Source organism: Pipistrellus kuhlii, unplaced genomic scaffold (assembly GCF_014108245.1).
Source record: "Pipistrellus kuhlii isolate mPipKuh1 unplaced genomic scaffold, mPipKuh1.p scaffold_m20_p_1, whole genome shotgun sequence".
NCBI classification, from domain to species: domain Eukaryota; kingdom Metazoa; phylum Chordata; class Mammalia; order Chiroptera; family Vespertilionidae; genus Pipistrellus; species Pipistrellus kuhlii.
In genome coordinates, this window is record NW_023425404.1 from 29,454,767 (window position 1) to 29,476,088 (window position 21,322).

Consider the following 21,322-nt stretch of genomic DNA (forward strand, 5'->3'; position numbering starts at 1 on the left):
GAAAGCGTGCCAGTGGAAGACAAAAAGTCAGTTATTTCAAGGTCTTGAAATTAACACGGAAAACAACATGGGTCCTCGGGATGCCTGCAGGAGCTGATGCGGGCGGGACGGGTGGGACGGAGGGTGGGAGATGGAGAGGCGCCACTCCCACGGGTCCCGGGAGGGCCCACACCGCACTGCCTTCTGGTCCTCCAGCTCCTCGCTGCTGGGTTCGCTGCAGACGCAGCCACAGCTGCGGAGGAACAGGCAGGCTGTGGGACAGGCATGAACAAATGGCACACAGGGCTGTCCTTTCTAAGCACTAAAAGAGTGTACTACATGTGGGCTATTTTCTCTGAAAATGTATTTATTAAAACACGTTGGGAATCCACAGGTCCCATTTAGGGGAAGGTGATTTCAAACATATTTTTAAACAGTTTCATTCTGAAACAGCGGTTTGCACTACCCATGAACCCTCACAGGAGGCCAGTGCTGGGCCCAGCCTACAGGTCTATCGCAATCGTTGTATGATCGTGTTGAGCAAGGCACCCAACCCTCCTAGCCAGGTTCCTTGTAATGGGGGAGTGGGGTAGATGAAGCTGAGCCTCCTCCTGTTCTAGCATCGCACAGTCTGATCAGTGCCACTGGCCCAGGTGGCTGGTCTGTATGGAGACCTGCTTACGTGCACAATACACACCAGATCTCGAAGGCTTCATACACATGATAATGAAAATGATTTCACTAATGCTTTTTACTTTGATTACATGTTGAAATGACACTATTTTGGGGTATATTGGGTAAAATAAAATATAAAAATTTTACTTTTTGAAATGTAGCTACTAGAATTTTTTAATTACTCATGTGCCTCACACTATATTTCTGTTGGACAGGGCTGTTTTATTATTTATTTACTTATCTATCTTAAGAACTATTTTAATATATATACTTCTGGGTTCCCATTTCCTTTGTGTGTCCTTCAAATTCCTGAAAACTTAAAGTAGTCTTGTTTGGGGGGAAAAAATGTTACAGCATTTTCTAGTCAAAATCTTTTTCATTTTATTTTTTTGGTTAATCCTTACCCAAGGATAATTTTTCCCCCATTCATTTTTAGACAAAGTGAAAGGGAGGTGGAGAGACACATCGATTATTTGCTTCCTGCATGCATCCCTCATGCCCTTGACCAGAATTGAACCCGAGACCCTTCAGTCCCAGGGCCCAGGCCAACACTCTATCCACTGATCCAAACCAGCCAAGGCCAAAGGTTTTTGTTTTGTTTTGTTTTGTTTTTACAAAAAGGTGAAGATTTCATCTCAAGTTGGCTAAGAGTTTACTAAGAGAGTGTGAGGGGAAGAAACACCAATGTTTCTTAAACTAGGATTTCATTTCCTGCTACTTCAAACGAAGCTACATTATCTATCTTCAGGCAATTCAGTCTTGAGAATAGCAGAGCATGTTCAGATGCCAGGAAAAAGGATAGTTCCAAAAGTGATGACCAGCCACCCCCATCCCCACGCACATGTATGCAACATCGATTCTCCATGTGAGTGCCACCTTATTTGGAAAGCACCTAAATGCTCAACCCATGAGTTCCGAAACCACATAATTAATAACCACTTCCTGAAGTGCAAGAGTCGCTGTGTCAAATAAAGAACAGTGGACAGAGATAAGGCATCAACTGTGCCTCGGGGACTGATGACCTGGTAGGAAGAGCAGCAGCAGGAAGACTCAGCAGCACACAGGAGCAGAGGGGGGGAGGGGAGCTTGTCTGGGGACGTTGAGAATACATGTGTTTGCATGAACCAGCAGGGCCTTGAGTGTTGAGAAGGAGACTTAGGACCTGCTATGAGAAGCCGTGGTCTGAATGACCTGCCGGAAGCCATGTTTAAAGGGAAATCACTCCTTTCTTCTCTGCCATGCGATATGTGTGCCCTCCAACCGGAGGGCCTGATTGGAATCCAGTGCCACCTCACATTCTTCCCTTATTCCCTCAGGGGTGCATATTTTTGCTTCCTCAAGGTGCAGGGGGTGACCAGCAGACCCTGAGCGGGGGATGAACAGATTTTGTGCACTGGGCCTTTAGTGTCGCATATAATGCAGAATTGGAACTTGGCTACTATTTCCACTGTTATTTTCATTTTTGTTATAACAGAGAGAAAAGCTCAAGTGATAGGGTCTAAGAGAAGTCCATTTTCTTCCAGTGACTCGAATGGGCTAAGACTAATCTTTCACCCTGTGCAACCTAAATTGCAGGGACATTGTGCTAAATTATCTACCTTAGTAAAATGGCTCTTGCAAAACTACACCATAGAGTAACCATGCTACTTCTTCCACTTTTGTAGGGAGACTGGAGACTGTTAAATGTAATTTCCAGTTCTTAGCCTCAGCACTAATTCTATGCCATTCATTACTCTTAATAAAGAATATCTTGCCAGAACCAGTTTTGTTCAGTGGATAGAGCGTCGGTCTGTGGACTGAGGGGTCCCAGGTTCGATTCTGGTCAAGGGCATGTACATTGGCTGCGGGCACATCCCCAGTAGGGAGTGTGCAGGAGGCAGCTGGTCGATGTTTTTCTCTCATCGACATTTCTAGCTCTCTATCCCTCTCCCTTCCTCTCTGTGGAAAATCAATAAAATATATATTAAAAAAAAAAAAAATATTTTGCCTGACCAGGTTGGCTCAGTGGTTGAACATCGACCTATGAACCAGGAGGTCATGGTTTGATTCCCAGTCAGGGCACGTGCCCAGGTTGCAGGCTCGATCCCCAGTGTGAGACGTGCAGGAGGAGGCTGATCAATGGTTCTCTCTCATCATTGATATCGATATTTCTATCTCTCTCTCTTCCTCTTCCTTCCTCTTTGAAATCAATAAAAATGTATTTTAAAATTTTTTTTAAAAAAGAAAGAATATTTTTATTTTTCACATTAAATAACCCTTACCAATTCTGATCTTCCTCTGTAGAGAGCAAATACCCACCCCAACATCTCTGGCCCCCCAGAATCACTATGCTATAAATTAGAGAGCAGTCTCATTCTTAAGAATTCTTGGCAGGTTAAAAATCAAAGTTTGGAGAGCAGGGGCTCCAGTAGAAGGGGCTCCCATGGCAGAGATGAGGCAAAACAACAAAAACATTTCTTTATTTTTAGCTTCTAAGACTTTATTTAGGCTGTTCTAGTCCACAGTGAACATTATTCTTACACATAGAATGACACCTATGTAAGTATTCTGATAATAAGTTAGCTATTTACCTAACAGAGTGTAAATTATTTAATTAATTAATTAGTGGTCTGAACCACCATGCATAAAGTACATGAACATGACCCTCTCCTCTTATTCTCCAGGCATACTGTGTTGAATGAAGAGAGCTTGGGTTCTAAAATAAGGCTGATCTGCTCTATTTTATTTTAACTTTCTACTTTGAAGTAACTGTAGATTCACTTTAAGTTGTAAGAAATAATATAGAAATTCCTTATTATTTACTTATTATATACTCTTTACCCACTTTCCTCAATGATAACCTCTTGCATAACTGGTTCACTATCACCAGGCAATTTGACATTAATGCAATTCTAGGGCCTTATTCAAATATTGCCAGTTTTACATGCACTGGTTTGTTTGTGTTCTTAGTTAGTTCTGTGTAATTTTATCATGTGTGTGACCTGCTTTTGAATCCCAGCTCTTCTGAGTACCAGTTGTGTGATCCTGAGCGAGGTCCTTAACTGCAACATGGGAATAATAATGTCTGCCTCCTGTAGGCGGGGCAAGGATTAGGGAAGGGCATATTTGTCCACTGGAATCTCAGACGCTAGTTTCCTTCCTGACTATCCCTAGTTCTCTCAGTAGCAAGGGGGCTTCCTCCAGTTTCTTGTTGGAACAACCAGACTTGTGGGTTAGTAAATCAGCAGCTCCTTCTTCAAGGGCAACACTTTTAACCTTGCAGCTCAAAGAGAGAGCCTTGGGTATTGCCCCAGCCCACAGGGGCCGGATATCCATCTAGGCTGAACTCGGGATTTGTTTGCATCCAGATCAGACGTGTAGGGATGGGGGAGCCTTGGGGAAGCCAGTCTAGACCTGGTAGGAGAGAGGTACTCGCTGCAAAGGGTGCCCTTCCCCTCCTGGACCTTTCCTCCAAGAACGGCCCAAGGGCGCTCCCGGGCTGACAAATTCGGGGCCGCCCGGGGGCAAGAGGCGCCTAAATCCTCGCCCACAAGTACCACCGGCTGGAGGCGAGCCCTTCCTCTCCACACCCACAAGTGGCCGCGGGTGTCGGGGCGCAGCGGAGTGTGTGAGGGCGCGCTGCAAGGCCCAGGAGGCGAGCGGGCAGGGGTGGGACGGTGGACGCGCCAGTCGCTGTCCCGCGGCGACCTCGGGGCTCAGGTCTCCTCCATCCGCACCTCCCGGGCCCTGGCCACTCCAAGTTCAAATCTCGAAGCGCCCGCCCCCGCCCCGCCCCCCAGCGTCACGCGGCAGCCGAGACGGGACCGGGCTCCTCCGGGCTTCCTCGACACGAGCAGTTGGGACCCCGGGGGACAGTCCGGGTCTAGGCGGGGGAGACAGACCCCGCGGGCGCTAGACGCTCTCCCCTCCGCTGTCCCGGCAGCGCGGGTCCAGGAGGAGGAGGCGCCGCGCCCGGCCGGCCCCGCCCCGGGCCCTCCTCCCGCGCTCGCCCGGCCCTTCCCACCAGCGCCCAGAGCTCCGTGGCCGCGGCCGAGTGGGAGCCGAACGCGCTGGGCGCGGCCGTCCCGCTGCCGCTGCCGCTGCCGGCGCGTGAGAGCCCGGACGCCCCGCGGCCATGGTCCCCGCGGCGGCCCCCGGCGCCTGAGCCCCCGCACGCGGTGAGCGAGAAGCCGGCTTCCGGAGCCCCCGCCTGCGGCCTGGGGGCGCCCGGAGGCCTCGCGCTGCCCCGCGCCGTCGGGGGGCCCTGCGCGCCCCGGGCGCACCGGGCACCGGGCCAGCCTGGAGCTCCCCCTCCGGGGCCCGGGGCCGGGGCGCGAGCGGTCCCTGCGGGCCCGGCGCTGGGAGCAGCTTTGAGGAAGCGAGTGGCCTGGAGGCCAGTCCCGCCCGGACGCTACCGGGGGCCCGGCGGGGAGGGGGCGGCCTCGGGGGCGGGAGGAGGGGCCGGTGGTGGCGGCGGGGGCGGCCGGGGCGGGCCGGGGGCGGGGACGGCGGGCGCCGCGGCCCCCGGAGCCGCACTTCGGGAAAGCTGGCTCCTTACATATGGAAATGACGGTCGCGCGGGTCGCCGGGCGCGTCCTTTTGAAGGACGCCAGTCCCGAACCTCCGCGAAGTCTTGCCCCGCTCCGTGCGCCCTAACAAAGCGCCCGCTTGGCTCCGCAGGGCACCGGAGGCGGCGGCCGGCTGTGCGGGCGCGACGGAGAGGCCGACAGGAGGTAGGCGCGGGCGCCGCGGGCGGGGGGCGGGCGGTCTGGCCGTACCGTGGGGTGTCTGAGGTTTCTTGGAGGCGGCGATGGGCGGCCGGGTGGTGGACGCATCTCCATCGCAGGCTGCCAGGGACCCGGCCTCCGCGCCCCGCCCGGCGGCGCAGCGGGTCTGGGCGCCTCGCCGCCTCCGCCGCGATGCCCCATCCCATCCCGCGGCCGCCCGCTGAAAGCGGCCACTATGTGCTGGTCCAGGAGCGGACCTGAGTCCCAGAGAGAGCAGAAAGGGTGGTTTGTTCTGTGGCCGTGTGCCACCCAGGCAGCCTTGTGGTGGAGCAACTGAAGAGAGAGCCCTGTCTGGAGAGACCCGAGGTGTTAGCCTGGGCTGTCTGTCGTCTTGAGTATCGGAGAGCTATTGTAGCTACTCTTAAAGTGTGATTTTTTCCCCCCCAGGGGTGTGGGATCGATACATAGAGAAAGACTTTCCCAGGGCAATTACTATTAAGAAAGGGAAAAGAACAAAATGATACTCTGTTGCCTGAAAGCCTTTGCTGGTCGGCACGGCAGAATCAAGTGTGGAGTTCTGCGGGAGCAGCGTCCAGGGTCCGGAGCGGGGCTTCTGCAGCCACCAAACCGGTCCCGGACAAAAGGACGAAGCTGGTGGGAACAGTGGCCTGCAGAGAACTCTCTCTGTGAAGTTGAAAGCGATAGAGATAGGGAGAGGCGATTTCCTAGCTCCAACCCTGCAAGTTAAATGGGGGCTGGGGAGATGGCTCTCCCAGGTCCCCGGTGTCTAGACAACTAAGCTATAATGAGATCTTCTGCTGTCTTGACTTCCCGGGAACAGATCCCCTCCTGGTGATGAGGAATTCCTGAGATGGGCTTGCCACACAACTTAACTCCTGAATTTGTGAAATGAGATCAGATGGCAGGGTTGTCTTTTGAGAGTGAGGTGGTAGCTGTTTAGGCTAAGCTCCTGAGACCCTCGACAATCAAAATAAATGTATACGTTTACTTCTTTCCTGTGGCTCAACACTCTGCAAGGAGGAAGCATTTTGTTTGTGGTTTGTTTTTCATTGTCAGCTTAATTTTATCTTGATCTTCCCCAGTGGCCAGCACATTGGTGGCTGACCTAGAATGGCTGGCAGATCTTGTTTGGAGTCGGAGGGGGCTGTGAGCATTCCCAGACTGCGTGTAAAAGTAGCCTTACAGGCGGACCGCAAACCCAGTTTCTTATGGTCTCCTCAGCTGTTGTCAATGTCCTTAGGGAGATCAAGGGGACTGCTGCGGAGTCTCTTGGCAGATTTGTTTACTTTCACCTATTCTCTGGTGAGAGCTTAGAGGAAAGCATTCTGAGCCGGGCATAGATAAAGGGAAGGACTTATGGATGTTCCAGATGGGCCAAACATGGGGCTAAGGCAGGACAAGGCTTTACAGGGGACAACGTGAAGGAAGCCATCACAGGCCAAGTCTCTGCATTAAAATGTCACGGATCAGTCATTTCAATAGGCACTTACTCAGAATGGCATGGATGTCTTTTCCACCAACCCCTCTCCTCCCTTTTAAGTATGTGATGATCCTTAATACCAAAAGATATCAACTGACTCAGAGGAGGAGAACGGGGCTCCAATGAATCCTGAACAGCCAATCTTAATAGGTAACGTTCTCATCATATGTTAAGTGTTGTTCAAATAAATGGTTTTAAATGTCACTGCAAATGGCTTTCTAAACTAACATTTCAGCCATCTTGATGCTTCCACTTTATGCTGATAATGAAAATACATTTTTATCAGGCTAACCTTGATAAAGGGCTGGCAAGTTGAACCAGAGCATGTTTGAGGCATTCAAACAGCCTAACGTCTTTTGAGGGGGGTTATTTTTGTAGAGGCTGATTCATTTGTAGGCCAGCAGATTGTGTGGTTTGAATTCTGGCTATTGAACGTACATTTGTTAAGCAGGGGCTTGTGAAGAGACATACTGAAGCTTGCAAAAAAAAAAGATATTTTATCCTAATTACAAATAAAATAGAATTTTAAAAAGATGATGGGTATATGCAAGTGAGCAACTTTGAAATTAGGAGGATGTGTCTGTATTGCAACTTAGAGCAGCAATTAGCCATTTATTACAGCTTTTGGATGGGAAAATTACCAAGTATTCCTGTCCTAATGCTCACTTAAAAAAAAAAAGTTGAGAAAACCTACTGTTTATAGATGTAAAAAGTGAAGCTCTTCACATTGACCCCAACACACTGTTCTCAGGCCTGCAGGCACTTTACATTAATGTGAGTTAATACGGCTCAGAAGTGAAAGCTGTTACCAGCAGTCCCTTTTAAGAAAGGGACACACAGGCCCCAGTTTTTGGCTTCTGTAGTTTTACTTGGTACGTGATTACAGGTTATTGACCCCACAGTGTGGGAGGCTCATGATTGTATCCCTCCAGCTGTCCCGAGGTAACAACTTAATTGGGTACTCACCTTGCTATTAGAATTAACAAAAGCTTGGCTGTGCTACATCATTCAGGATAGTAAAATACAAAGTTTGTGTTTTAGATTAAATACTGGTAGGATACCCTTAGCGAAATTAAATTTTATAGTGTGGTTAGCAACGGTGGTTATTTTTTCTAATTTAAAGTGGCTTTTCCCCCCCCCTCTCTGGGTGGTGGCATTTAAGCGTTTGTGTTATGGTTTTATACCATGATTTTATTCTTGGTGATACTCTTTGTGCTTTTGGTACCCAGCCAGAAATGAGGTGCTGTCTGAGCAGAGAGGAAGCTATCTCACAGTAATTAGTGTGGGCAGCAGTTTGGGGCAGAAATATCCCATATAACCACGTGAATGGGGACAATTGCTTTTTCTATTAGGCTTCTGCTAAACTTAAATTTAGTCTTGTCCCTATTTCATTTTACACTGAAATTAGTCCAAACGAGGAATGCTGGAAGTCTTTGCAGCAAATCGAAGTGCAGAAAAGAGAGAAGAAAAAGGAAACATTTTAATTTGATCATTGGCATTATGAGGCTCTGATTTGCCAAATGGTGAAAGCTTGTTTATCGTTTTAGTTATAAAGTAACTACATTATCACTTGATGGTCACTGTCTGGTCTGTGGGCCCCCAACAGCTATGTCTGATCACAGACCCAGAAGCATCCATTGTAACACCCAGCGAACGTGGCTGAGCCAATGGGGGACGGGCAGACATTCCTCGTAGCTGTTCAGCTGCTGGACCATCTGGAGGGGAAATAAAAGGCCTGGGCTAGGGGCTCTGGCATTGTGCTCGTTTATTACTGGGCCTCCCCTGCCAGGCTTTGTCCCCCTTTCACTCCCTGTGGCCCAGAGCAGACGTCCCCTTTGGCCCGGTTGCCATTCTTACAAGCTCCTTTCTATGTCTTGGCTGCTGGAAAGTTCATAAGTTCACGCATCCACTTCATGCTGGTCTTATGATGGGGACTTCATCGCTCTGGCTGCTCCCGCACCTATGTCTCTTTCGGCCCCCGTTGGCACTGTGACTTCAGCAGCCAGGGTTGCCTAGCGGAGCACAATAACACAGCTCTGCCATGGACCTCCCTGTCAGGGTCTGCGCATTCTGGCAGCCTTGTTTTGAGTTATCTGGAAGAGAAGCGCTCCGAATAGTTCTCATGATGGGTGGTAAATGTTTTGATGAATGGCTCGGTGCATCTGCCTCTTATTTAACCATCCCCCCAGCTAGAACTTCAAAATATTGCCCGCGCTGCCCTTTTATTCCAGAAGAGTGGTCAAGGCTTCTGACAGTTCAGTCGGGAAGGCAGATGGTTGCAGGGAGGCCCAGGTCAGTGGCAGGCTTTATGAACCTGGAGTTGTTCTTTGCCACTTGAAAAAAAGATTCATGACTCCAAACCCCACTCTCTCATCTCTGAGTAAGATTCCCATCGCTGGCGGATGTCCGTTAGGCTGTGACTCTGGGAAGCAGGGAGTTGCACAGATCAGACCTATTTCAGTGTTTGGGGGAATTCATTAACAGCTCTCAGTGCCTAGGCTTTGCCCATTATGGAAGAGATGGGATTCTTCATGATCATTTTTACAAACAAGTGTCTGTCTTCCTTGCGCTAAATCCCAAAGCTGCTTGAGTAAGAAGAGATTGCTTTTCCTGTGTATCCCTAAGGCCTGGAGGCTATAAATATTCAATAAATGGCTCATGGGTGGGAGAGAGGAAGGACCCACCATTCCCCATTCTGGCCTGGAGGAGTCTGCGGCCATGGTTTCCAGTACGGGGTACAGTTCAGCTGGTTGACACATAAAGGCGGAGAGAAGTGATTTGCTGATGATAATGTCATTGCAGGGGGCCCATTCATGAGTTATGGTGTGCAGGATTGAGAGGCAGTAGAATTTGGAGTCAGACCAGGGTTCTACACCCATGTTCGTATTGAATTCTTGGACAAGTTCTGTACCTTTGCCAGCCCCCACTTTCTGCATCTTAAGTGGGAAGGTGAAAGCTATCTAAAGTGTTAGGAAGATTCAATGAGATCATATAGGTAAAGCAGTCTGCATAGGCCAGACTTACAGTAACTGCTCGGAAAAATTTTTTTTAAATTTGTTTCTGCTGAACTCCCAACTATATTTCAGCCTTATTGCTTTTGTTCCACATTAAGTTTATTTTTAAAAAATATATTTCCATTGGTTTCAGAGAGGAAGGAAGAGGGGGAGAGAGAAACATCAATGATGAGAGAGAATCATTGATCAGCTGCCTCCCGCATGCCCCCTACTGGGGATCGAGCCCGCAACCTGGTAATGTGCCCCTGAACAGAATCGAGCCCAGGACCCTTCAGTCCACAGGCCAATGCTCCATCCATTGAGCCACACCAGCTAGGGTACACATTAAGTTTATTAGTAATCTGCCATTAACGATTGAAGCAACATGAGCATTACCTGCTGCCATTATGGTTTAATAATATAGCATTTTAATATACGTCACATGTACCCTGCCCATTCTTGCTCTCTGGATTCTGGCATCCACGGCTCCTGCGCTGCCCCTGTAAAGGCAGATATGTGGCTGATGGGCCTGTGTGAGTGACCGCTCTCCAATTTAACCCCTTCTTCATAAGTCACATGTTTTCCTGGTGGTTTTCTCAGTTCCCCTCTGGTATCAGCTTTCTCTGGGACTTGCTCCTCTCAGCTGCTTATCAAATGTAACCCTCAGGACATCCTTTCCAGATGGGCATTATCCTTCCCGTTCTATAAACGAGGAGGCCATGGGAGGTATTTTAGACAGACTGCCCCCCAAAGCCAATTTCCATAACAAGCAAACGCAGCTCAAGGGTAAGAGTCCATGGGCTCATTTACTCACTCCTTGAACCAAACTTCAGGTGGGCGACTTCATAGGATGCAGTTTGGCAGTGGGTGCTGGCTTTCCACTTCCGTTGGCTATGTCTGGGACTGAAAATGCCTTTGAGAAAGGGATGGGCTGAGGTGGGGGACAGAGGCGTAGAGGTGTGTGTATGTGGAAGAAATAGGCATTTCAAACTCTGTGTGTGCTCATTTATGTCTGCAGCTCTCACTCAGGTTCAGCTTCCACTCAAGAAATCTCCATTGCCCAGTCAGGCCATGTTTACCGGGTCCTGGTGTGAGGGTCAGTCACGCTGTCCTGTGGTGTGGGGGACACTACAAAAGAAATAGAAGTGTGGGCCTTCTCCGTAAAGACATTTCTGGCACGTGGGGAGAACGAAATTCTTGCACATGAAATTACTGAGGAACATTTGGGGAATCGTATCAACCAGTAAACACGCATTCTGTGCCAGGAGAATACTGACAACTTGTCACCATATGTAACGTCTTTTGGACGTCTCCTTACATGCGATCCTTCGATCCTTTGTTCTGCAGGGGTAGGCCTGTTTTCCCCCTTAAGTGAAAAGAATGTTCTCCTAAGCCTGGTGTCTTGGGAAGGAGAGAGATGAAATACAGAGATAAAAAAAAAAAAGAAAGAAAGAAAGAAAGAAAGAAAGAAAGAAAGAAAGAAAGAAAGAGAAAGAAAAGGAAAGAAAAGAAAAGAAAAGAAAGCTACTGTAAAATGAAAGAATTTTATCTAGCAAAAATCCAGTGATCTGCCAAAGAGCAGGGCATGATAGTCTATCACGGTGGCTCTCAACCTTTCTAATGCCTCGGATCCTTTAAAACAGTTCCTCATGTTGAGGTGACCCCCAACCATAAAATTATTTTTGTTGCTACTTCATAACTGTAATTGTGCTACTGTTAATAAATCGTAATGTAAATATCTGTGTTTTCCGATGGTCTTAGGCGACCCTGTGGGACAGGTTGAGAACGGCCTAAGACCATAGGAAAACACAGATATTTACATCATGATTCATTGACAATAGCACAATTACAGTTATGAAGTAGCAACGAAAATAATTTTGTGGTTGGCGGTCACCTCAACATGAGGAGCTGTATTAAAGGGTCGAGGCATTAGAAAGGTTGAGAACCATTGGTCAAATTCAAAAGCCATGCATCAGCTCAGGACTCCTCAGTATATTGTGAGTTTTGTGGCCCTCTTTCATTGGTTTATGGACAAGACCCAACCATTAAAAATAGTTCTTAAAAGAGGAAGTGTTCGAATTCTTTCCCTTTGGGTTTTTTTAATATGCAAAATCAAGCAAAAGCAGAATAGTCTGGCATTTATGAAGTTGGTCAGATTACAGCCCAAGGGACAGTTAAACTCAGGAGAGAGAGTCTGAGAGCTATGGCAACCCTGAAAGCCCCAGAGCACCTTGGGGATTCTCCCCGATCTCAGCTGACAATTACCTGGCAGGCGCTAAGTGGATCTCATTAGCCAAGCCTTGCCTCTTCTGAATTCCCAACTTTTGTGGCTTTGCTTAACACCTTGGTGTTTTGTTTCTGTTGCTTTGATGTTTATATAGCACTCTCAGCTTCGTTTGAAAACACTGACATGGTGATTAGTTAACCCAACAGGCCAACCAGGAAGGGAGCCAGAACCAGCAGCACCTTAGTAATAGAGAGACTGGTAATTAGGAAAGATCTTCTCACACCAGGAGCCCGGACCAGAGGGGGGCCACTCCACCCACTGGTTCTGCTGAAGATCAGGAGGATCGGGCTCTGTTCATCCTGTCATGTGTTGTCCAGTTGTCGGTAGAAAGAAAGCCACACAGCCTAGAGCATCATTGACTTGTACGAAAGGCTTTCTTATTTTCAATTCTGGCCATGTTCAACACCTCAGCTCACTCACTTCCCATGTTGTCGTGATCTGCTCCCTGGAACATCACCTCTAAGTCAGAGTTTTCTGATCCACATCTTGTTTTACTTTTGTAAAAAAGTGCTGCTTTTCAAAGTAGGATGGTGTTTACAGGAGCTGGGGAGGGGAAGGGAGAGTTGCTGTCCTGTGGGTATAGAGCGTGTCACATAAGATGAAGAAGATCTAGGATCTGCTGTACAACAACGTGCATGATGTAGTGAACAATACCACTGCACACTTAAAATTTTAGAAGGCTGGGCTTCATGGTATGTGGCTTATCACAATACAAATTCTATTGCAAGATAAAGAAAAACCTTTTTTTAAAGGTGCTGCTTTTTACAGTCCAGGGCTGGTTCAGAGAGCCTTGTTTCAGAGAGCTGAGGTCATCGTCTCAAGGGTCTATGTCGTGTGTGGCTTCCATTGCATCATGGGGAAGGCACCTCCAGATGTGCAGGTGCCAGACTCTGATGGGAAGGCCCGACACATAATCCATGAACTATTGTGCAAGCAAAAAAACAGATATCACTCTTCAGGTATGATGGGCCTAGTATTTTATGAGGTATAATTTTAGTAAAACTGAATGTGAGAGTTATAGATGACTCCGTGTTGTTACTGATCCCATGGAAAGTGGGAAAGCGGAAGGTCTGGGGTTTGCGTGGGTCAGAGAGATGCAGTGGGGGGCGATGGCCTAGATGCTAGAGGCCCCCTGAGATTCCGTGAGACTCATATGATCTGTGGCTCCTTCGAACCTCACCGTCTGAAAGCTTGGAGTATTGTTTTCTCCTCTCTCTAGGCAACTAATCATTACCTAAGCCTCCCTGGGACTAACGCCAGCTTCAGGGAATACTCTTCCTGTCACACCTCATGCGATTGCACCAATGGTTAATTGAGTTGCTTTTTTGAGGAACTCTTGGAAAAGGCATTGGTCCCATGTAAACAGGGAGGTGGTTTGTATCAGACGTGCTCACCCAGTGCTTTCTGCTGCAGCCATTTGGTCTGATTGCAACGGGGGCCTCCAGGCTGCAGGAAGAGAAACTAAACAGCAGCTCATCCCACCAGCAGACTGCAACACCTGGACAGGTCGGCTAGAGCGTGCGGACTTGCATGGAAGCTCTGGCCCTGTGGTCTGTTGGCACCGGCAGTTACTGTATTTGAAAGGACTGGGTGTCAGAAGTGGCCTTTCCCTGTCTGTACGTCCTGGGCCAGATGAGCTGATAGAGAATCGCTCTTTGTGTTGAGTTTGAGAGACTGGCTGCCCGCCTGTGGGGGCGCCCTTCTGCCTACAAGACTCCCTCATTCTGGTAAAGCTAGCCTGAGGTGGCCGGACCTCGCGGGTGTGCCTGTGGGAGTGCCTGGGCCTGGTCAGGGCTGGGTCCCGGAGAGACCCATGCTCTCGCTGGTGGGTGTGAGTATTCTCTCTCCTGCTGGCTCTCACCAAGGTCCCGTTCGGCCTGCACGAGGGGACCAGGGCGTGCAGAGGACAGGGATAGTGGTGCCGAGGGTGGCAGTGGCGGGATTCCAGGGGCTGCCACCACCTGACCTTGTCTCTGTCCCATACAGGTGAGCCCTGTGGGCGATGGGATGGATGAGGTGGAGCAGGACCAGCATGAGGCCCGACTCAAGGAGCTGTTTGACAGTTTTGACACGACGGGCACTGGGTCCCTGGGACAGGAGGAACTCACCGACCTTTGCCACATGCTGAGCTTGGAGGAGGTGGCCCCAGTGCTGCAAGAGACGCTGCTTCAGGACAACCTCTTGGGCAGGGTAAGGCCCGGGGAAGAGCCCCGGGTGGAAGTGGGTGCGGTTTCTGGTGGGGCGCTGGGGGTGGGGCAGACCACACCGATCGCTACTTGTTTCTGACATCCCGGCTGTGTGCGCCCTCAGCTCTGAACCTGAGACACAGGCCAAGGGTCATGGGTGTGAGGTACCGTGCCGTTTGCTCCGGAGATGAGCGCTTGCTGTGATTTGCACCCTGGAAAGGTGTGCCCGGAGCATCTTAGATAAAGAGAGAGAAAGAGGTAACAAGAGGATGTTTTCTAACCCTTTTCTTGTTACTCGTGGGTCGTTGTGTGGACTCCACTTTCACCACTGAGCCAGCAGGGAGGTGCCAGATTCCCAGGGCAGAGACTGGGAGAGCAGTGAGGAGGCTCCATTCACAGGAAAGCAGATTGCCGTTACGAATTTTACTCCCGACAAAGCCCTTTGTTCTGTGGATTGTTTCTGGGGTGAAGTATTAATTAAACTCTTCACCCAGGACATAAGACAGGAGGATAAGTAAATACAGTGCAGGCTCATTTAAAACCCAGCATGACCCGCTTCCAGCAGCGCCGTGTGTGCTGATGTTAACGTCTGCGTTTGACGACAAATAGTCATGTTCTCCCTGTAGATCAAGTCACGGAGATCTTTTTTTCCTCCTCTTGCTGTTCGGGGGGAGGATGTTTGATCCGTCACGACCTGCTATTGCCTTCCATTCTCATAAATATGATTAAGAGCATCATGTGTATGGCTTTGGGCTGAACCTGGCTGTTAATTTTTTTTTTTTTTTTTAATGAATGAGAGGAGAAAATGGGCAGTACTTCTGAGCCCTGCTGCAGTTATTGCTGTCACTTTGCAGACAGGTGTTTCTAGCATGTGGTATAAATTGAGGAAGCAGTTGGGGATCTCTACTTTATTCCAGTGACTGAACTTCCTTTTCTTCGCTTCATTTTCATAGTCTCTTAACTGACACGTTGGGTAAGTGACTGCAGACACTGTAGGATGCACTGGCTCTCTGTCACGTGAGACAGGCAGGAGGAGCAACCACCCTGAAATCAATGCCAAAGGGTGATATTCTCAGGGGCTGGCACCATGAATGTGGTGTTTCACAGGGCTCAGACTTAAAGGGGGGAAAAAACAAAACACGAAGTTTTTGCAAAACTGGGAATCATTCTTGGTCACTTTGGAGGCGTTAGCTACGTGTGGGTACATGTGGTCTCCCCCCAAAATGCTAAAATTTTTGCTTTGAAAACCGTAGAAACGTGGGATTTGAGGGTTAAACCATAGGCTCCTCATCATGTAATGTACATAGGAGCTTTTTAGCTCTGCCTCACTCCCAGGCACTTTGGGGAAACAAAAAAAATAAAAAAATAAAAAATAAAAAATAGTGTTTTCACTGTGGGCCATGGAGATCTCAGGCATGGTGGGGTCTAAGAAATAGTATGCAAGAGGGGACTCTCATTTAAGGCTTAGTAAAGCCCAAGAAGACAGGATAGAACTTGAGGTTTCCTTGAGAGGTGTGTTGGAGGCAGTGGCGCTGTGGAAGCCCCTGCTGTAAACAGATCTCACCTCGGCAGCAGGTCCGCAGTGTGCTGTCCAGATGTGGCGCATCTTCGCCCTCATCTGGCCAGCTGGAGCCGGGAGCCGTTATCGATTGACTTGTTAACGACCTGACACTGCCAGCCTGCTCTTCAGGCTGTGTGCCTGGGAATAAGGAACACCTAAGTGTCCATAGCGTGATATTTACTTAGTGGGCCTGTGATAAGAGTTAAATAGATGTCTGCATATTGATTTCAGGTGGGAGTTCCTGGTGATGGCCTTGAGAGCAGGGCTGCCATGAATTAATGCACTATATTCAATGTGCATTTTTTTATGAAATTGAATTATTCTCCTCAGCTGATCACATAAACGTGGCCATATGCTGTTAAGACACTCTATGGTCTGTAATTTTAAAATGTGGGGGTAAAATTCCTTAGAATTCACAGAAGCCATCCATGTGCTAGCACCTTCTTGGGAATATTGGGTAGAGCCAGAAGTTGTAAGATTCTAAGTTTTTAATGTCAGCCATATGTTTTCTCTTTAGATATTATTTATAGAAAACTTATAAGGGTTAGGAGTTTGGTTTAATAAAACAGGAGAAGGGAATAGAAGCATGACAAATCTAAATATAGTCATCCGTTCGTTAATTCAACAGATATGTATTCTGCTGTATGTGTCCTGCATGTCCAGGCATTCTACTAGTCTGATGGGTGCAACTTATGTTTATTGTAAACTACGGTTTTCCATTAAATTGGCTTTTGGGTGCGTCAGTATTGATCAGTTTCCTGGTTTAAATTTTATCTTTTAAATCTTAAAATGTATAATTTTAAAATAAAATAAAACTTTTAAAGTTTACCTTTATTGAATTTAGGCTCAGTTAGTCATTTTTCCTTGAAAATAAATAAGATAAAAAGCACTGAACTAAGAACATTAATATCATCTGTTATTTTATTTTAAAATCCATCTTAAATAATTCCTTGTGTTTTTTTTTGTTTTTTTATCTTAAAGTCCAATGTTTCTTTTGACAGTTTTTTAAGGAAAGTAATTTAAATTGATTTGCCATTTTCATGAATTTTTCTAATAGGCCATTTACCCCCAAATTATGTGTCCATTCATCTGTCTGATCTTGCTTTATAACTTGAAGCCATATTCCCCCTGCACAGTGGTTATACAGGGTGGGGCAAAAATAGGTTTACAGTTGTGAGTACAGGAAGCAGTTTGTTCCTGTATTATTACTCAGTAGTTATTGTATTATTTTCCCTATGAACAACTGTAAGTCTACTTTTGCCTCACCATGTGTGTGTTTGAAAAGCCGAAAGATTGGGAATCACCAATTTGAAGGAAAGAGGACATTGCTGATAGATATTTCCTACTTTTATCAGATGAGCTCCATTCATATCTTTGTCCCAGTTAAGCAGTTGTCAGGTGGGTGAGACCCCCAAGACAAGGGACTCCTCAAGACACTGAAGAATTTGTAGTCGGGTCACATAATGTGAGTAGTACTGGGAGCAAATACTACAAACATTTTAAAAAGGGAACCACATTATATATTTTTTTTAAATCTCTATTGTTGAGGGTGTTACATATGTTCTCCTGTTACCCACCTCCACCCGGTTCCCACCCCACCCCAGGCCGTCACCACCCTATTGTCTGTGTCCATAGGCAATACCTATATGCATGTAAGATCTTTGGTTAATCTCTTCCCCTTGTCCCCCTTCTCTCTGAGATTCTTCAGTCTGTTCCATGTTTCCATGCCTCTTTCTGTTTTATTCACCAACTTGTTTTGTTCATTAGATTTCTTTTTCATTGAACTAAGTTTTCATCCAAACCTCCAATACCCATTGTAGGTGCTTCCTGGTTTGTGTTTTTTAAATGAAGTGTTTCTAAATCTCTCTCTCTCTCTCTCTCTCTCTCTCTCTCTCTCTCTCTCTCTCTCTCTCTCTCTCTCTCTCTCTCATTAGAAATCTGAACATAAATATGATCATTTATCTTGGTTTTTTGAAGCCTTTAGTTCTATCCTGTTTTAAAAATGCATTTTCCTTTCATTATTGAATATTCCAACTTGAGACAGAACAGCCCCCTGGGACTCTGGTCAGTTTCCTTGCTATACTTCTGATGTGAATTTGGACACTGAAGGGCCCCCTGCCCTTGGCACCCTCTAGATTCAGAACAAGCCGCCTGAAGCAGAACTCATCGTCGCTCCGAGAGTTCCGTGGGTATGCAGACTCTACTCCTCAAAGGCACTTTGAACATTTTAGTTTTAAAATTTGATATTTGTACAAATATAAAATTTAGCTCAGCTTTCCCACCTTTTATTTTAAAGTGCTTGGAGTTCTTTTGCAAATGTCAAAGTTAATTTCCCAAGGAGGATTGCTTTGTTGTTGTTATTTCCAGTTCATTAAAAGCTTTTAAAGATTTCTTTCTCCTATACACATTTTAACCATTTGAAAAATAAGTAAAAAATATAGAAGTATTTCCTGATTGAGAGAGAGAGAGAGAGAGGGAGGGAGGGAGGGAGGGAGGGAGGGAGGGAGGGAGAGAGAGAGAGAGAGAGAGAGAGAGAGAGAGAGAGAGAGAGAGAGAGAGAGAGAGAGATTTGTTGTTCCTCTTATTTATGTATTCATATGTATTCATTGGCTGCTTTTCTTGTATGTGCCCTGACTGGAGATTGAACCGGCAACCTTGGTGTATTGAGAAGATGCCCTAACTGACTGAGCTGCCTGGCCAGGGTCCAGAAGTACTTTCTGATAGTGATTTTTTGGATTTGTTCTCCGTGTGCAAGATTACGCTTGATCATATAGTGCCTATTTATAACCACCTTGTGTTCACGTTCCAGTTTCATGTTATTGATCTGAGGCTTTTTTGAACGCCTTGGAGGGAATAGAGGAAACATTTCTCATTGTATCTCTTAAATGTCTGAAGCTGAGCTGTATCTTATGGTTTAGCCACCAGAGAGTAACCTGAAATAGTGAAGGGTATTTTCTGATTCCTAGGTTGGTCTTGTGACTCGGTATCCCTCCATCACTCCCTTCTTTACAATAATCTCATCTGGGATTGATTTAAACTCCTAAGGGCATGTGATCCCCACTTATAGACAAGAAGACTTTCTGAGTTAGAGGCTACAAGAGTTTGTCTCCATTCTGTATTAACAGTTTCTTGTCAAATTCACTGCAGAATTAACTTTGGTTTCGCATACTGTGAACCTTGAGTCCGACAAAAGCAAGGGCATAGGGGAGAGCCGTTGGGAAGGAGGGCCTTGTGCTCTCAGCAGATGTTGAGAACAAGTACTAAATAGCATTTCTTTCCACCTGCTTTATCGCAGTAGTGATCATCTCTTTCATCAGAGAAAGTATGGCCAGGAACACTCACTAAGTCTCCTACAATATCCCATCGACACTTTTATGAGTAGCAAGCATCTTGTCTGCATGAGGGCACTTAAAGTTCTTCCGTGTCTGTCACAGGTTTTTAGACATAGATGTCCATCTGTATGACAGAGAAACCTGAGCTCCAGAACTTAGAAAAGTGCAGTGACTTGTCCAAGGTCAGGCAGCTCACTTGAAGCAGCACCAGAATGGAAACCCCGATTTCCCAGTCCCCAAGTATAATTGCTGTCTCCACAGCCTCTTCAGATTTCAAATATGCAAGGGTGAATCTCATTCTCTGTCCCCCTTCAACCTGCCCCCACCCACCACATTAAGGTAGTATACTAATGGAGCACTGTCTTTGAAGTCGTACCTAGATTCATATGCCCACTCTTGCCACATTTTAGCCATATGGGCATATTATCTTAAATATTCTGAGTCTCAGGTTGTTTATCTGTATCATGGGGAAAATAATGCCCTCCTTGTAAGCTTATGATTAGGGTTGACCTAGATTGTGTATTTCACATACATCATAGAGCCAGGTACCCAGCTAACTTCTGTGCTCTATACTCCTTCCTTCTCTTACACACCTAGGATGGATATTTGATAAATAATGTTTCCAGCAATGATTTTCTGAGAAATCTTAAGAATAGGGAATAGATTTTCTAGAAACTCATATGGTGGTGGTATCATCTATTTCTATCCACAAGCAGGGCGGCTTGGAGCACACCTTCCTACTGGTGTTTTCACTTTTTAAAACTTGCCTTTTCAAATGGCCTTTGCCTCTCTCCACATTGTCTGCAGTGCATGACAACTAAGCTGCAATAACTTGAATGCTTTACTAACATTTTATAACTATGTCTTTCATTATGAAACTCCATCTCTTTGTTCCTCTATGTCATTTCTCTTTGCATAATGCCGGAAGCATTATTTTCCTCTACATTGACCTTCTGAGGAGTCCATACTTCTATACCCATTTCAACTAACACTATTTTGAACGTTCTCTCCTTGGCTTCCCTTCGTATATGAGATACAAACCTCCTTCGTGTGCAGGTAGTCACATGGACCTTTGTCTCGTTTTACAAGCTCGCTTTGTTGAATACTGGCTCTAGCTCTCTCATCTTGGGTCTGTTTGAAGCACTGCCTGCACACATATGGAAACTGTATGCATTTGATCTCCAAGACTGCACAAGATTTTATGCAATGTTAGGTTCCTTATTTTACTTCCTGTGGCATTTTGTGTGTGTGTGGTTTAAAATAGCATTTGTTTCTTATGTGGTGCTTAAATTCTTTTTTCAGAAAGGCAAATGGTGTTTCTAAAAAAGCATTCATGTGAAATTTGGGGAGCAAAAGTGATGAGGCACATTTCTATTAAGCGGTGGTGACACATGACAGAAAAGATCAGACTTGACTGGTCTTCCTGTTAATTTAGTTTAAATGTCATGTGTGTTTTCAGTCAGTCATGTAATTTTCCCATTGCTGCAAACTGCCCTTTGAGGCATACAAGATATAGGAATGCTTGTAAAATGAATGGCAGCAATTATTATTCAAATGAGGAGGTACCAGCCAGGGTGTGCACAGCTCTGAAGCTTGTTACCCCGTGAGACTTAATTGCATTGTATATTTGTGGCGATTTCTAAATTTTAACATAATTCAATAGTAAAACTCCTTGGAGGAGAAAAAAAATGGTACTTAAAAATTCCAGTTACTGAAGTCAGTGAGCCCACTGATGCAAGATTCTTCACAATAGAGGGCATTTATTAACATTTTGGTTCTGGGTTGCGCCCTAAGGGGCTTTTCTGCCCCATCAGTATTCATGAGCTTTGATGGAAAATAGCAGTCACCTGCCTCTGTTAGAGAACTATCTTCTTGAAAGATATGACATTGACTTCTGTTTCAAGTGGAGGGTCCAGAATCTATATACCCTTGCAAGAAGGAAATAAAGATCAATGTAAGAATTAAAGCTGTTCCAATATTTTTTAAATTGAGGTAACATTGGTTAATAAATAATACTATATGAGTTCCAGGTATAAAGCATTATAATTCACTATCTTTATACACTGCAAAATGCTCACCACCAAATGTCGAGTTTCCATCTG

The 21,322-nt window shown here is 46.5% G+C and overlaps 1 protein-coding gene across 11 annotated transcripts in view; it reads left to right on the forward strand.

The window, feature by feature from the left end:
- The first annotated feature begins 4,533 nt into the window (after nucleotides 1-4,533).
- NIN (ninein) overlaps nucleotides 4,534-21,322 on the forward strand; it is a 103,073-nt gene continuing 86,284 nt past the window's right edge. For 3 of the 11 annotated variants that reach the window (XM_045580886.1, XM_045580888.1, XM_045580916.1), the window contains exons 1-3: nucleotides 4,538-4,811; nucleotides 5,314-5,366; nucleotides 14,128-14,331. In XM_045580886.1, coding sequence (XP_045436842.1) covers nucleotides 14,149-14,331 — 183 coding nt within the window. In that variant the 5' untranslated portion in view covers nucleotides 4,538-4,811; nucleotides 5,314-5,366; nucleotides 14,128-14,148. Of the gene's footprint in view, nucleotides 4,812-5,313; nucleotides 5,367-14,127; nucleotides 14,332-21,322 lie in introns of all 11 variants that reach the window. The other 8 variants (XM_036437191.2, XM_045580922.1, XM_045580901.1 and 5 more) reach the window with 7 other exon arrangements.